Genomic DNA, 12,842 nt, shown 5'->3' on the forward strand with positions numbered 1-12,842 from the left:
CGGATTAAAATAAAGGTCAAGCACAGGGACATGGCCAGGACTTCCTAATATTTACTTTTTGAGGATTTTTTTTTCTTTTTTTTGTCAAACTTAAGCTAGACTGCTGCATGAAGTTACACGAAAAAGTGATTTATGTTCATGCAAATTAAGTACAGTAACTGTGTAATGCGTGTGTGTGTGTGTGTGTGTGTGTGTGTGTGTGTGTAGATTAAGTAGATTAATTAAGTGATGTTGTTCTAGTGTGTTGTCAGATATTTAGAAATGGCATGGTGTCAAGCTGGCCATTTCAAGTCTGTTTTCCATACACAAATGAATGTATCTGTCATTATTTGTAATTGTATCATATTACAGTGCATGGAACTTCACCGTGAATTAAATAAACTTGCAAACAAGTCAGATGTCGAACAAAAAACACTGCAACACAAAAACGATCAGCAGACAATACTTTACAAAAAGAACCAGTAACATTTTATTGAACACTTTGTGGAAGACATGTAAATATTACAGATAGGTCTACTAGTGTTGAAAAAGGATGAAATAAATACAAACAGAACTTGAAATCCCATAGGGATATATAAAAACATTGTTTTTCTTTAAAAGTCTCCATTTAGCAAAAAAAAAAACAAAAACAAAAACAAAAAAAACATCTTCAGTACTAAGCATAAATACAAACATGTTTCTAAAATCTATGCCCTATAGATTACCTGGTTATTATAACTAACATACATACTTAAAATCATCCGAGACATTTTTTCATTAAGTACAAAATAGGCCATTTCATCGTTAACTGTGACCATGACTGTTATCAGCTGGAAATCTGATGCATTAACAAACAAACCATTCTGCAGCATAACTTCTCAAATCCTGAGTGAGATCGAGTTGAAAACAAAATATCGGGCTATGATCCGCTATAAAGCCACTTTTTTATTATGACTATGGGCCTCATGTCTTGTAGCTGCTTTAGCAAAAGATCAGCACCGTCTGAAAATGTTTTATCCATTACAATCTTGACATTGCTCACTGATTTGAGATTAAGGGGATTTCTGAAGTCTACGAGATTTTCACAGCCAGTTATTTTACTTTTCATTGCAGACTTCTGTTTTTGAGTCTGTTGTCTTTTGGACGGCAGTTCAGCACTAGATTTGTCATTTAATTTACGTTTGGAAGAGTTTGTTGACTCTGAGGTTTCCAAGAACTTAAGAAAAGAGTCCTCAAGTCCCAAAGGCTTGAAAGACCCTGGAGTAACCCCGTCGTCACGTTGTTCTTGGGCTGTGGGGGTACCTGGATTTGAGTTCTCTCTTGAACTGTTAAAAGTCGAACGATTCCTAAGGGTCTGCATCCTCTCTGGACAAGCTGGTGTGGGTTGTGCAGGTTTTCTGGGACGGCCTCTTTTAGTTCCTCCTTCGGTCCCAGTGGAAGCTTGAGATTCTGCACTATCGTCGTTGGACAGCTTGCTGTCTTCTTGGCCTATTCTATCCACCAGCTCATCTGTTTTCTGGTCACTGGGCTTTTCGCCGTCTTCTGGCTCTGTCTCCTCAGAAGAAGAGCTTGATGCGCCCTCGGATTTGTTTGAATCTTTGAATCTGGCGCGTGAGTACTTTTTGCAGAAAATGAACTGGCTCCTCTGGTCTTCAATGTATCTTTCTGTCAGGCCATGAGTGGTGTAATGCTTGAATATACTTCTCTCAGCCCTCTCCACTGCGTCACAGCCTATTATCATGCATGGATACTGAAGGGCGGACTTCTTGGTGCACATGGCTGATGCCTCCTCGTGGGATTTTAGTGTAGGCTTTCCAAAACTAGTCCAGTGTTCAATGGACTTTCCATCTTTCTTTTTAGTGTTTTTCTTCTTCACTTTGAATTTGTTTTCCACATTCTCTTTCCCGTTGTTAACACCTGGGAAGAGCCCTACTGATTTAGTTCTTCTTCCGTCACTTGTTTTAGGATCATAAACATAATCATGCTTTTTTATCAGGTGACGGAGGAGGTTCGATTTCGTAGTGTATACTCGATCGCATGCCTCATACTGGCACTTGAAAGTTGGATCCACTGAGCCGCTCTCAGAGATGGCGATTTCCTTGTGGAAATTCTTAATGTGCTCGATGTACTTTTCCACGGAGTTGAAGGGGAGAGCGCACTCTGGCCGGTCACAGTTGAAAGTCCCTATGGTCATGCTGGCCATCATGGCGGTGGCTTTGTCACGGGTAAACTTGTGGAGTAAGAGGTAATGCTGCACTAACCTTGTGATTCCCATGAACACCCTTGAACAGTTTTTCACTTGACACCTGACTTCATTATCTTTTCCTATGCTCTGATTGGTCTCCTGTCCATTTTTCACACTAGTCTTTTCAGTCTCAGCTTCAGGTTTGCTGGGGGGCAGGGATGCCTGGTGCATGGCCCTGTAATGGAGAATCAAATTGTGCTGGATGGTGAACGCAGCAGTGCATCCTTCATGAACACAGCGATATGGTCTATATGGACTGTAGGCGTTGTCTGTGTCACACATTTTGAGGCTCAACCTTTTCTGAAGTTTGTCTTTCCTCTGGGGTTCATCCTTTGTCGGTGTGTTTTTAGAGCTGCTAGGTTTCTCTGGGGAGGATGAGACAGATGCAGTAGGAGGGCTGGACTTTGGCTCTTTTACTTTGCTTAATGATGCATCTGATCGTCCTTGCAGGTCCTTTGCTTTGCCAACTGGACTTAGTTTCTCTTGTATTTCTGTTTTTTTATTTTTGGATTTCAGTTTCATATCCGGACTCTTGTTTACAGCAGCCATGTTAGGCTGCTCTGGGGCTTCTTCGTGAGCCGATGGTGCCACCTCACCAAACGACCTGTCAGTCAAATAGCTGTGAGGTGATGGTAGTTGTGTAACAGTTGATACGTCAGGAGTGAAGCCCTCTGTAACTGCACCTCCTGGTGAGGTCATCTGAGGAACTTCTGGGTTGTTCTCATTATCTGTTTGAGAAGCAATTGCAATGTCAAGCGGTTCTTGTTTTATAGCAGGTAATGCGACTGCAGACTGCATCGTGCGACTGCTGTTGGCATCTGTGGTTGCACGGCTAATAGTCGCGTCATCTTTGTTAAGCCTAAATGCCCGTCTGTTTCGAGCACTGATCCTCAGCTTTTGCATTTCTGCCTTTGATAATCGATGGACTTTTTCATAGTGAATTCTCAAACCTGTGGTTCTTGTGAATGTTTTGGGGCAAATCTGACAAGGATAAGGAGACAGTTTGGATGGGGTGCGTTTTAGTTCTTCTATCATCTCAAAAGAGTAATCGTGCATCTTACTCAAGTGTCTGAATAATGCCTCCTTTGTCATGAATGAGTACTCACAGTCATCCTGGTCACATTTAAAAGGTTTAGGTACCTTTTCAGAGGGCCTGTCATCACTTTTACTCAGGATTTTACTTTTTTCGCTGTCAGGTGCTGTATCACAACGACTGACATTTTGCTCCAATGACAGAGCACTCCGCATCTTCTCTTGTGCAGCCTCAATCAAATCCAGCCTTTGAAAGGCATGAGAAATTTCCATCAAGTGATCCTCTTGATAAGGTACAGTGTGGGCTGGATTATCCAACTCAACTGCCTTCTCTTGCTGGTTTTCAGGGGAAACAGACAAGGAGTTTGAATAGTCCATTATATTTGTATTCTGGGGCTCTTGTTTCAACACCATGGGTGAAGTCAAAGTGGTCAAGCTACAAGATTCCTGTGAGAAATCACCATTTGACATGTTGTATATTGCTCCGTTGGTGTCAGGTACATGGGGGTCATTGAGAAAATCAAGGAAAGATGTTGGCAGATCAGCTGTTAGGTCAATTTCATCCACAGGCCTGCACTGTGAGCGTTTAGACAAATGACCCCCGAGAGACTTGGTGCTTGTGAACTCTCTGAAGCATCTCCTGCAGATGACCTTGCCATCCTTTATGATGGCTGGCCATTTGGTTCGCTTGCTCAACCTGCTGCGTTTTGCTTTCTGCACATCAGGGTCACTGGGCTTTTCATCTGAAGGGTTAGTCTCACAGTCGGCATTAGCACTGTCCTCTTCATAAAGGAAATCTGTTTGAGTGACACTGTGTGGGCTGGCCATGCCATCCGTGGAGTTGTCAACGGGTTCATAACCAGGATTGGGCATATTCTCCGTTTTAATGATTTCATTTGTAGCTTTTAATGCAATTTGGGCCTCTGGGCTCAGACATTTTATGGGGATATCAACTGATGAGCCTTGAGTATGGCAGGGGTTTTCACTCTGAGCATATGGAGTGTGGTAACTTCCTTCAGGGAGGCTATCAATTGTTGAGATACTGTTTCCATTATCCAACTGGTTTGTCATACTTGCACCACTTTTTCTCACATCTATGTTGTCTCCACTGCCCTCTGGATTAATTAGCCCATACTGATGCCCTCCATTATGTATTTGCCCTCCATTGTCAAGCATGAGAGAACTGGACACATACTGGGACATCAAACTTGAATCTGAAGGAGCTTGTGACGTAGTTGGACCATGCATAGCTGCCATTGAATGATCTCTATCAGCTGGGAGAGATGCTGTTGTTTGATAAGGGTCTGCCTGCCACTGAGGATAGCTCCGAGAAGGGTACTCATTCATGTTGAAGGCATCTGGATAGCAGTTATTCATTGGAGGTGAAGACCATGACTGGGACATGTCTGACTGCATCATTCCGCTGAGATTATTTTGGCTTCCCCATGATGGGTACAGTGTGGGGTTTACCATTGGAGTGATGGGCACGGGGTCCATTGATCCAGGATAACACTGCGCAGGTGAGGTTGAACATCCTGTTGGGTAATCCATTTGCTGCATCCCAAGTTTGTTGCATAGTATTCCTGGCTGATTTGACGGTCTGTTCCCCTGGTTCTGAGGCTGATATGGTGAAGCTGGCCCACTTGGTGCCTTTTTTGCTGTAATTTTGGCCACTTTATTATATTTCTTTGCCAATTTCCAGTCTTCAAATATTTCAGGGTGTTGCTTCTTCACATGCCTAGACAGACTTTTGTTTGTACTGTATGCCCTTGTACAGTCATTATATGGGCAGCAATGGAGGTTCTCCTCATTGCCAGAGGTTACTGCAGGTGTGCTGGAAGGATATCCTTGCATCGAAGATGGAATTTCTGTCTTGATTTGACTTGGGGAAATTATTTGTGGGATCGCTTTTTGAATTTCATTTCCTTGGACATTATTAATCCCCTCTTCCCGTTGTCTTGCCACAGGATTTGTGGCACTGGGTACAGGATATACTGCAGGGATCTCATCTTGCTGAGCCACATTTGGGGTCACATGAGGGGCCTCAGGTGCTGGTTTCGCATCAGCTGGTGCTGGAGTGGGGTTTGTCAGAGGAGTGTAGCATTTCTCTGGTTCTTCTATTTCATGATCTGCCGCAGGATTCAGCATGCTTTCAATCGAGTGTTTGACCCTCACAGGACCAACTTCTTTAGCAACGTCTGGTAATGACCATGGTGACGTGTTTGGCTTGGATGCCTCCATCATATATGCATCTGTATTAATCCTTCCAAGGCTTGCGGTGCTCTCGACTGGTGGTTGCACTTTTGGAGAAACAGGAGGGTTTTGATTTGTGATAGGCAAACTGTTTGCTGCATCATTTGTATTATGATTCTCTTGGTGAGACAGGAATTGAGACTGTGAGTAGAATATTTTGCCACAGTTATCCGTTTGGCAGGTGTAAGTGAGGTAATGCTGAGCCTCGTGATCATACAACAGGTAGGCCTCACTGAAAACTTTGCCACAGTTAGGGAACATGCATTGGGCCTTAAATTCAGGGTGTGTTTTTCGATGCATGAGGAGCTCAGAATTTGAGTTAAAGTTGGCCTTGCAATCCAACTGTATGCAGATGTATGGTTTGCTGCCACAGTGCATCTGCAAATGATCATTAAGATGTCTGACATTAACAAACTGCCGCCTGCAATACTGACACACCACTTTCTGTTTTTGTATCTCCAAAAACCTCATGGCCTCTTCGTCGTCCTTGTGAGATCTGACATGAGCCATGAGGTTACGGAAAAACTTGAAAGCCTTGGAACAGTTTTTGACAGGACAGAAACAGTCTTGACTAATGTGTGTGTCAGATGTAGTTTGCTCTATCTTAACAGGAGACGCCAATTGGTCGCCAATTTGAGATTCCACCTTAACAGGACTAATGCTCATCTTGGCAGCAACTTTTGAATTTTTTGATGGACTTTTAGGGGACTGAGGTGGTTTGGTTACCTTTCTAGCAGCTTTCATTGCAGCTAGTCTCTCTTTGCAAGATTGCTTTACGTGTGATGCTACATGTGGCTCTAAAACCTCCCTACTTTCAAAACTGTCAGCACAAATTGGACAAAGATACACTCCATCTTTGAAATGCTTCTGCGCGTGGCGGACAATTCTGTGACCCAGGAACTCCTTGTCACACAAAACACAATACTGCATGTAGGCTCGCCAATTTCTGAACCGAGCAGACACAAAACCCTGCTCCCGAAGTTTTTTAGCCTCTCTGTTTTTTTCTCTTTCATCCGTGATTTCATTGAGTTCATTTGTAGTGGTTAACAGAAAATCCTCCAGGTCTCTGTATTCAGGGAGTTTGCCAAGTGCACTTTCCACCTCTTGTTCGTCTGTGTCATTGAGTGTGTCAATAGATGACACAATAGCTGCCTCCTCGCCCATCAGTGCCAAGCAGTTGCGTTTCAGTGTTTTCCAGTCCCAGAACTCGGGATCAAAAGGCCACTGTGTCTTCAAGGCCAGCAGTAACTCGCAGCGTAAAGAATTGGGCACTGGTAGACTCCCATCCTCCTCAGGCTTTTGGTCAGGTTCGTTGTACAGTGATTCCACAGCATAATACGAGTCAATGGTAGGCTGTAGGAGGAACTCGGTCAGCTGGCATGCACGCTTAACCTCTAGATCAGTTGGTAAGAGGCAGGAAATAGTCTTGCAGATGGTAGACTTGCTATCCTTATGGTCACTAGAGGTCATTTTCAGAGCTTGAATGCACATTTCCACGCACACTGGAAGCCCCACCTCTCCAACCTGCAGAAATAAAATGTAACATGAATGCCAAGGCTTCCCTTTAACAGATGCAGTATCCTATGAGTCATTGTTAGTGCGAATGATTATGAGTAATGATTCTGCTATCAGCTACAAATGTATTTTTCTTACCTCGTTTTGAATTACTTTGATTAGAAACAGAATATGACAGACGCTTCTGCAGAGAAGAGCCATCTCTTTGCTGTGTCCAAGAAATGCATCAGCTGACGACTCTAAGCGCATGAGTAGCTTACTCCAGAACAGTGTGAGTTCCCTGGAAAACATCACAAACACAAGCGTTAGAAACAACTAACCATTATTCTTTTCATTTCATATTCATTTGAAAAAAAATACCCATCATAATCTCCAAGATCCCAAGGTGACATCACATGTCACAGTTCAAAAACCCCAAAATACTTAATTTACTACAAGACAAGAAAAAGCAGATGATTCTCACATCTGTCAAAATGGGACTATCAAATGTTTGACTGAAAAAGTACATAAATTACTAAAATAGATGACAAACCAATAAATTGGCTGACTTTTGCAGCTCTGTTTTAAATGAAAAGTACATTTATTAAGATTACAGATAACCGCAAATCTAAAAGTGTTCTTGCACAGTTTTAACTAGACTGTTGCTGTTGCAAAGCAGTCATGGATTAAAGAGAGTAAGTCATTTATATTCTTACTCATTCAGTCACAGTTGGCCCATCATCATCATATTAAGCTATTAAGACACTTTTGACTTTCAAAAACACACGTCAGCATCTGCAATACTGCTCAGCACTGATGATATCTTTGTGCATGTTTATTACAGAGGTTGCTTCAGGTTGGATAAAAGTCAATTGCCCAATAAATCTGTTCCATGACCACTGCATCCCTGAGGGTAATTTTGTAAGTGTTCTAAGAGTATTTATTGGAATGAAACAGCAACACATACCAGGCACAATAAACATCTCCTTGGAGAAGCTGTCGCTTGAGAAAGGCAGAACATAAGCAGAGAGCTCCTTTCTCATCTCCATCTGACTCCAAGTTGCAGATCATTTCAAGAGCATCTTTACAGTCTATTGATGCAATCTATGAAGGAAAAAGAGAGAAATAATCAGAGAAATGGTCAATTTAAATGAAATCAAACAACTATTTGTCACATTTGACATTAAAGTGAGTCCAATAGTCAATTTGTTTTAGATATGTTACACAAAAAACTTTAAAACGCAAAAGTGACCTCAATTTTCTGTTTGCTGATTGGGCAACTTGCTCGGTTAAAGATATGAGAACTTGAATAGGCACTTGTTCAAGTGTTAATGACTAATGACTTAAAAGCCTAAAAGGACCTGCGTGGCATTTCTTACCTCTTCCATTAGCTGCTCCTGACTTTTTGTCATGCAGATGCAAAGCAAGTAGGTTTGTTTGAAGTTTCCTTTTCCTTCATATCCCGGATACTCTGAGCATATCTTTGCAAGGACAGCAGCTTTATCAACACTGTCCATTTTGATTAGGTGCTTTATTCTCATGTTCAGAAGTGTGGCACCTTCCAACTCAAGATACGCATGGACTAAGAAACAAGTAGTAAAAAAAAAAAGAGAGGAGACAAAAGGTAAGAAACTGCAGAAGAGAAGCACTCAGACAGCTGCAATACACAATCACAAACAGAAAAAATACAATATTAACATACAAATTACAACTGTATATGTTGCATCTTCAACAAGTGAGAGCTAACCTTGTTCAGTCTGAGGGATTTGATTGGACAGGATGCTGCTTAGTGTGGTGTTGGACCAGACGCCATCCTGCTGTGCCAGAACTGAGAGCAGGCAAAGCTGTGTGCTCCCACTTTCTTGCAAAAGGCTGTGTGCCAACTGCAACAGAAGACGAAAAAATATGTAGTAAATAAATGAGCAAAACCTAAGTGAGTCATACTTTCAATGTCAGACAGTCAAGAGTCTAAGGTAACTGTTATAACAATGTTACTTCAGTGAATTTGTGTCGCCATTCAACTGTTAACATTTCCTCAAAAGCTGCAGTGAACGCAACATTTCATAAAATGTTCTTCATGTGAAGAGCACCAACAGATGAAACCATGCGGTCCATTTGTTTTTATTACTTCTCAATGATGAGCGAAACTGAATGCATCCTAATTACTGAACAACTTTCATTGCTTATCGCTGCAAAAATAAGCCTCAGAGAACGTGTCCTAACAGCCCAGGGGATACTGACCTTCATGGAGGACTGAAACTCCTCCCATAAGGCACCAGGGACATGCTGGGGCAGTAAGAGCAGCAGCTCCGCACAGCTCCTGCAAATCCAGCACAGCCATTTGTTTAAGCCACATTTAGGTCAAGGATGTGCACACACTTCACAAATTAAGGGCAACCATACACGAGTAACTATTCATAAAGCGTGGTGCTGTAACATCAGCGTGACATTTTGGAAACATAATGGGGGTGGGGGGGTGGGGGTAAATCAGCAGCAGTGACACTTCGGTGACATGGATCAATACAGGTGTTAAGTGTAGGTGTTATTAAACAGGAAGTCATTTTGTGTATGCGCTGCACCTCCATGTGCGAATCACACTCTGTAGCTCATCCCAAATATGTCGAAGCTCCCCAAGAGGTAGCCTGCATTTCTATTCTGTATTACACCCTCAAGGCCTCCACAACTACTTCAAGTGCACATTGTACAAATAGCTGAACAGTTCCTGAATACTGTTTGCAGAGTATTTCCAAACTTTCATATCTAAATTTCCTTTGGGATTTGGATGTGTTTGGTTTTATTCTTATTGTCAAATATTGTGCATCTTTCATGTGATATCTAAAGAGATGTTGGCCAGAGGGTAAACTACACCTGTTGGAACTGCAAAGCAAACTCATGTTTGGTCTGATGTTTAGTGCACATCAACTTCACACTAATATAGGAAAGCTGAGACTTTGTGTGTAATGTTACTACGGGTCAGTTCATAATAAAGAGGCTGTCTGAAAGAACAATAATACAATCATGTCAGTGTTTCTACTCACAGTGCTAACTTTTCAAGTAGGAGTGGCACGTTTTCACATTCGGAGGAGAGACAGGAGACGGCCTTAGCAAAGCTGAGGATGGCCACAGTGTAGACCTCCAGCAAAGGCAGCGGATCCTCGTCAGTTTTCCAACGGCCGGCATGCTCCACAAGGACCTGCAAAGCATGAACAGACCACAATCAGGATAAACAGACAGTGTTCTTTACAGGCAGAGAAAGTCAAGTGACCACGTTAAAGTCTTTCTTCAAGCAGCAAAAATGCATCAGGTTCTCCGTTTCTAGCTTCTCAAATGTGAGAATTTGCTCGTTTTTTCTGTTTTACATCATTGTAAACTGAACTTCTTTGGGTTTTTGGGCAACTTCCTAATTAAAACAGCTGATCTGGAGACATCGCCTTGGATATTGTGGCAGACTATTTAACCATTTTCTGACATTTTTATGGACCCAAAACTAACCAACAGATTAATGACTAAAGAAAATAATAACTGGTCTGGGCCCAGTTTTTCTTATTTAACTATTTTTGACCACATTAAAGACTGATTTATACTCTCTTTGGCTTAGTGTAACATAACAGTTGTGTATCTGTAATTACATACAGACAAACTATGCCTAGTGAGCCTCTTTTTATCTATAATATAAGCAAGAAAAAAGTCGGCCTTAGCAGTAAAAGACAAAATGTAAGTTCAATAATGTCGGCGGCTGATGATTAAAACCAAACATGTCAAGTGAGTAATTAACAATGTCTTTCCTTTGTGCTGGACTGAATGCAAAGCTTTAGGATCATTACAAACATTAAACCTTTAATCTTTGTGCTTCACTTTGCTTTAAAAAAGCTGCAGCTAACTTTAAGACGAAGACAGAAAAAAAAACCTCTCACAAACTATCAAGGATGCCAAAAAATGGATCTACATTTGCTGTGATTATATACAAATTCAGTCTAAATGTGGAAACCAAACAAAGCACCAAAGTTACGTGCAGCTCCGCAAAACGCCTTTTTTTTAATCCTCCCTCTTTTTTTCCCCTTTTCGCGGAGCTCAAGAAACGAATCACCTCCATCAAAGTCCATTTCTACCAAACACACACACACACACACACACATACACACACAACATATCCCTGCAGATCAAAATCACCCTGAATGACAGTATTATTCCTGCATTTGTACTATTACTTGATAAACCTCCATCATGTCTGCACACAGCTAACGGCATGCAGTCCGAGGCTCGTCCCCCTTTTCCCCAAATAACTTTTTAGCTGGATGCATTCCTTCCTGCGGGTTAATGTGGGATCCACGCAAACCAATAATCTCACACTAATTTGGTGCAATGGCAGTAATCCATGCAGTATCAGGGCAATCAGGTGAGCGGAGACCTCTCCTGATATTTACGTGGTCAGGGCAAATTAATGAGGAGGATGTGTAATGGAGTCAGTGACCACTGCCACACTTTCCCTTTTTAAATCTCAGCCAGCTGCAGGCAGATCGGCTGTAATAACGCTGACATCGCTTCAACATCTTTCCCCGGTGCTCGCTATATGACTGTAATAAACATCCCCGCTGATGTGGTTAGCTGCATTAATTAGTGCACAAGGCCTGGGCTAGCACCTTGGAAAAATCATTGATCTTTCCGTGCGATAAAAGAGCTCCACAAAAGTAACCCCTTTTTACATCAAGCTAAAACTCAAACGAGCGCGGAGACGCGGCGTTTTTCCATCTGAATGATATTTTCCACGGAGGTTACAACCATCTCATTCAGTGCATATCAGTGCAATCGCCCTGTAAAATCTCGCTAACGTAGCCATCCGTTTTTTGCACAGCATGACCACTGCACAGGACAGGGGGACCCTGCATAACAGCTAGCAACATCCATCTGCTATTAGCTATCTGGCCTGGAAAATGCGAGCAATACATGCACAGTGCGCGTACATTGGCGTGACCTCTCAACGCGTGGATTGTCAGACTTTGCAAATATGTTAAAGCCACGGACAAACATCATTGAGAGAATGGCTGAAACGCACGGACGAGTTTTTTTCCCCATCTTGAAATGCCAGGCAGCTAGCTAGGCAGCTAGCTCCTTAGCTACATTGTTGTAGCAAACGTAGACGCGCATCCTCGGCCAGGAAGCCAGAGGGGCTGCAGGCTGCCCGGGATGGGTAGCAGGAGAGTGGGCTAACCTGGCAAAACTCCTGGCAGAAATGCAGGGAGGCTTCCAACGAAGACTGCGAGCTCTCTTTCAAAGCTGTGGTCAAACCCTGGAACCGCTCTCGGAGCTCCTCGATAGCTTTCCGTGTGTCATATTCCTTCTCTGTCTCCCCCTCCGCCATCTTCACAACAATCACGACCGCGTACGCACAGATGTTACGCTGCCAGACTCGCACACGCACGCAGGGGGGGGAGGAGGGGTGGGAGAGCACACAGTGTGCCCCACATACACATACCCCTGATGTCAACAAAGCATCCATGACCTTACAGTGACATAAAATCCCACTCTGCACTGGACGTGGAATGTTTGCTCATGAGCTCGTCTCAGGATGACCGGATCCCCCCTGAACGCTCCATGCTGGAGCAGTCATGCACAGATGCTGCAGGTCAGCTATGACCTCCAGGCAGAGAGCACACAAACAACCTCTAACATGAAGCAAAATCTGGTAATTTCCACACAAAAAAAAGTTTTAATCAACTGCCAACATGGCCAAAGCAAGGTTTTCTGGTCTCTCTTGTTCCTCCAGTGTGCTGCCAGGGTCAGCTCCAACTACATTCCTGATTCAGTGGTTCTTGGTCAGGGACACTTCATCAGGGCACTA

General features: G+C 42.9%; 1 protein-coding gene across 1 annotated transcript; it reads right to left on the reverse strand.

The window, feature by feature from the left end:
- Positions 1 to 449: 449 nt before the first annotated feature.
- znf292a (zinc finger protein 292a) lies at positions 450 to 12,395 on the reverse strand. Its single transcript, XM_076748618.1, has 8 exons — positions 12,213 to 12,395; positions 10,042 to 10,196; positions 9,245 to 9,323; positions 8,751 to 8,886; positions 8,383 to 8,585; positions 7,971 to 8,107; positions 7,163 to 7,304; positions 450 to 7,033 (listed from the first exon to the last, which is right to left on the reverse strand). Exons 1-8 carry the CDS (start codon positions 12,360 to 12,362, stop codon positions 899 to 901), a joined length of 7,137 nt encoding a protein of 2,378 aa, XP_076604733.1. The 5' UTR covers positions 12,363 to 12,395; the 3' UTR covers positions 450 to 898.
- Between the last annotated feature and the right edge of the window lie 447 nt (positions 12,396 to 12,842).

The sequence above is a fragment of the Chaetodon auriga genome, chromosome 14 (assembly GCF_051107435.1).
Source record: "Chaetodon auriga isolate fChaAug3 chromosome 14, fChaAug3.hap1, whole genome shotgun sequence".
NCBI lineage: Eukaryota > Metazoa > Chordata > Actinopteri > Chaetodontiformes > Chaetodontidae > Chaetodon > Chaetodon auriga.

Bases quoted from the DNA above. Each gene is read 5' to 3' on its own strand.
- znf292a (XM_076748618.1), bottom strand. From the start codon at position 12,362: ATGGCGGAGGGGGAGACAGAGAAGGAATATGACACACGGAAAGCTATC. The intron at 10,197-12,212 runs GTTAGCCCACTC...CATGCTTTGCAG, and splicing joins TCTGCCAGGAGTTTTGCCAG to GTCCTTGTGGAGCATGCCGG. The intron at 7,034-7,162 runs GTAAGAAAAATA...TTATTTCTGCAG, and splicing joins TCAAAGTAATTCAAAACGAG to GTTGGAGAGGTGGGGCTTCC.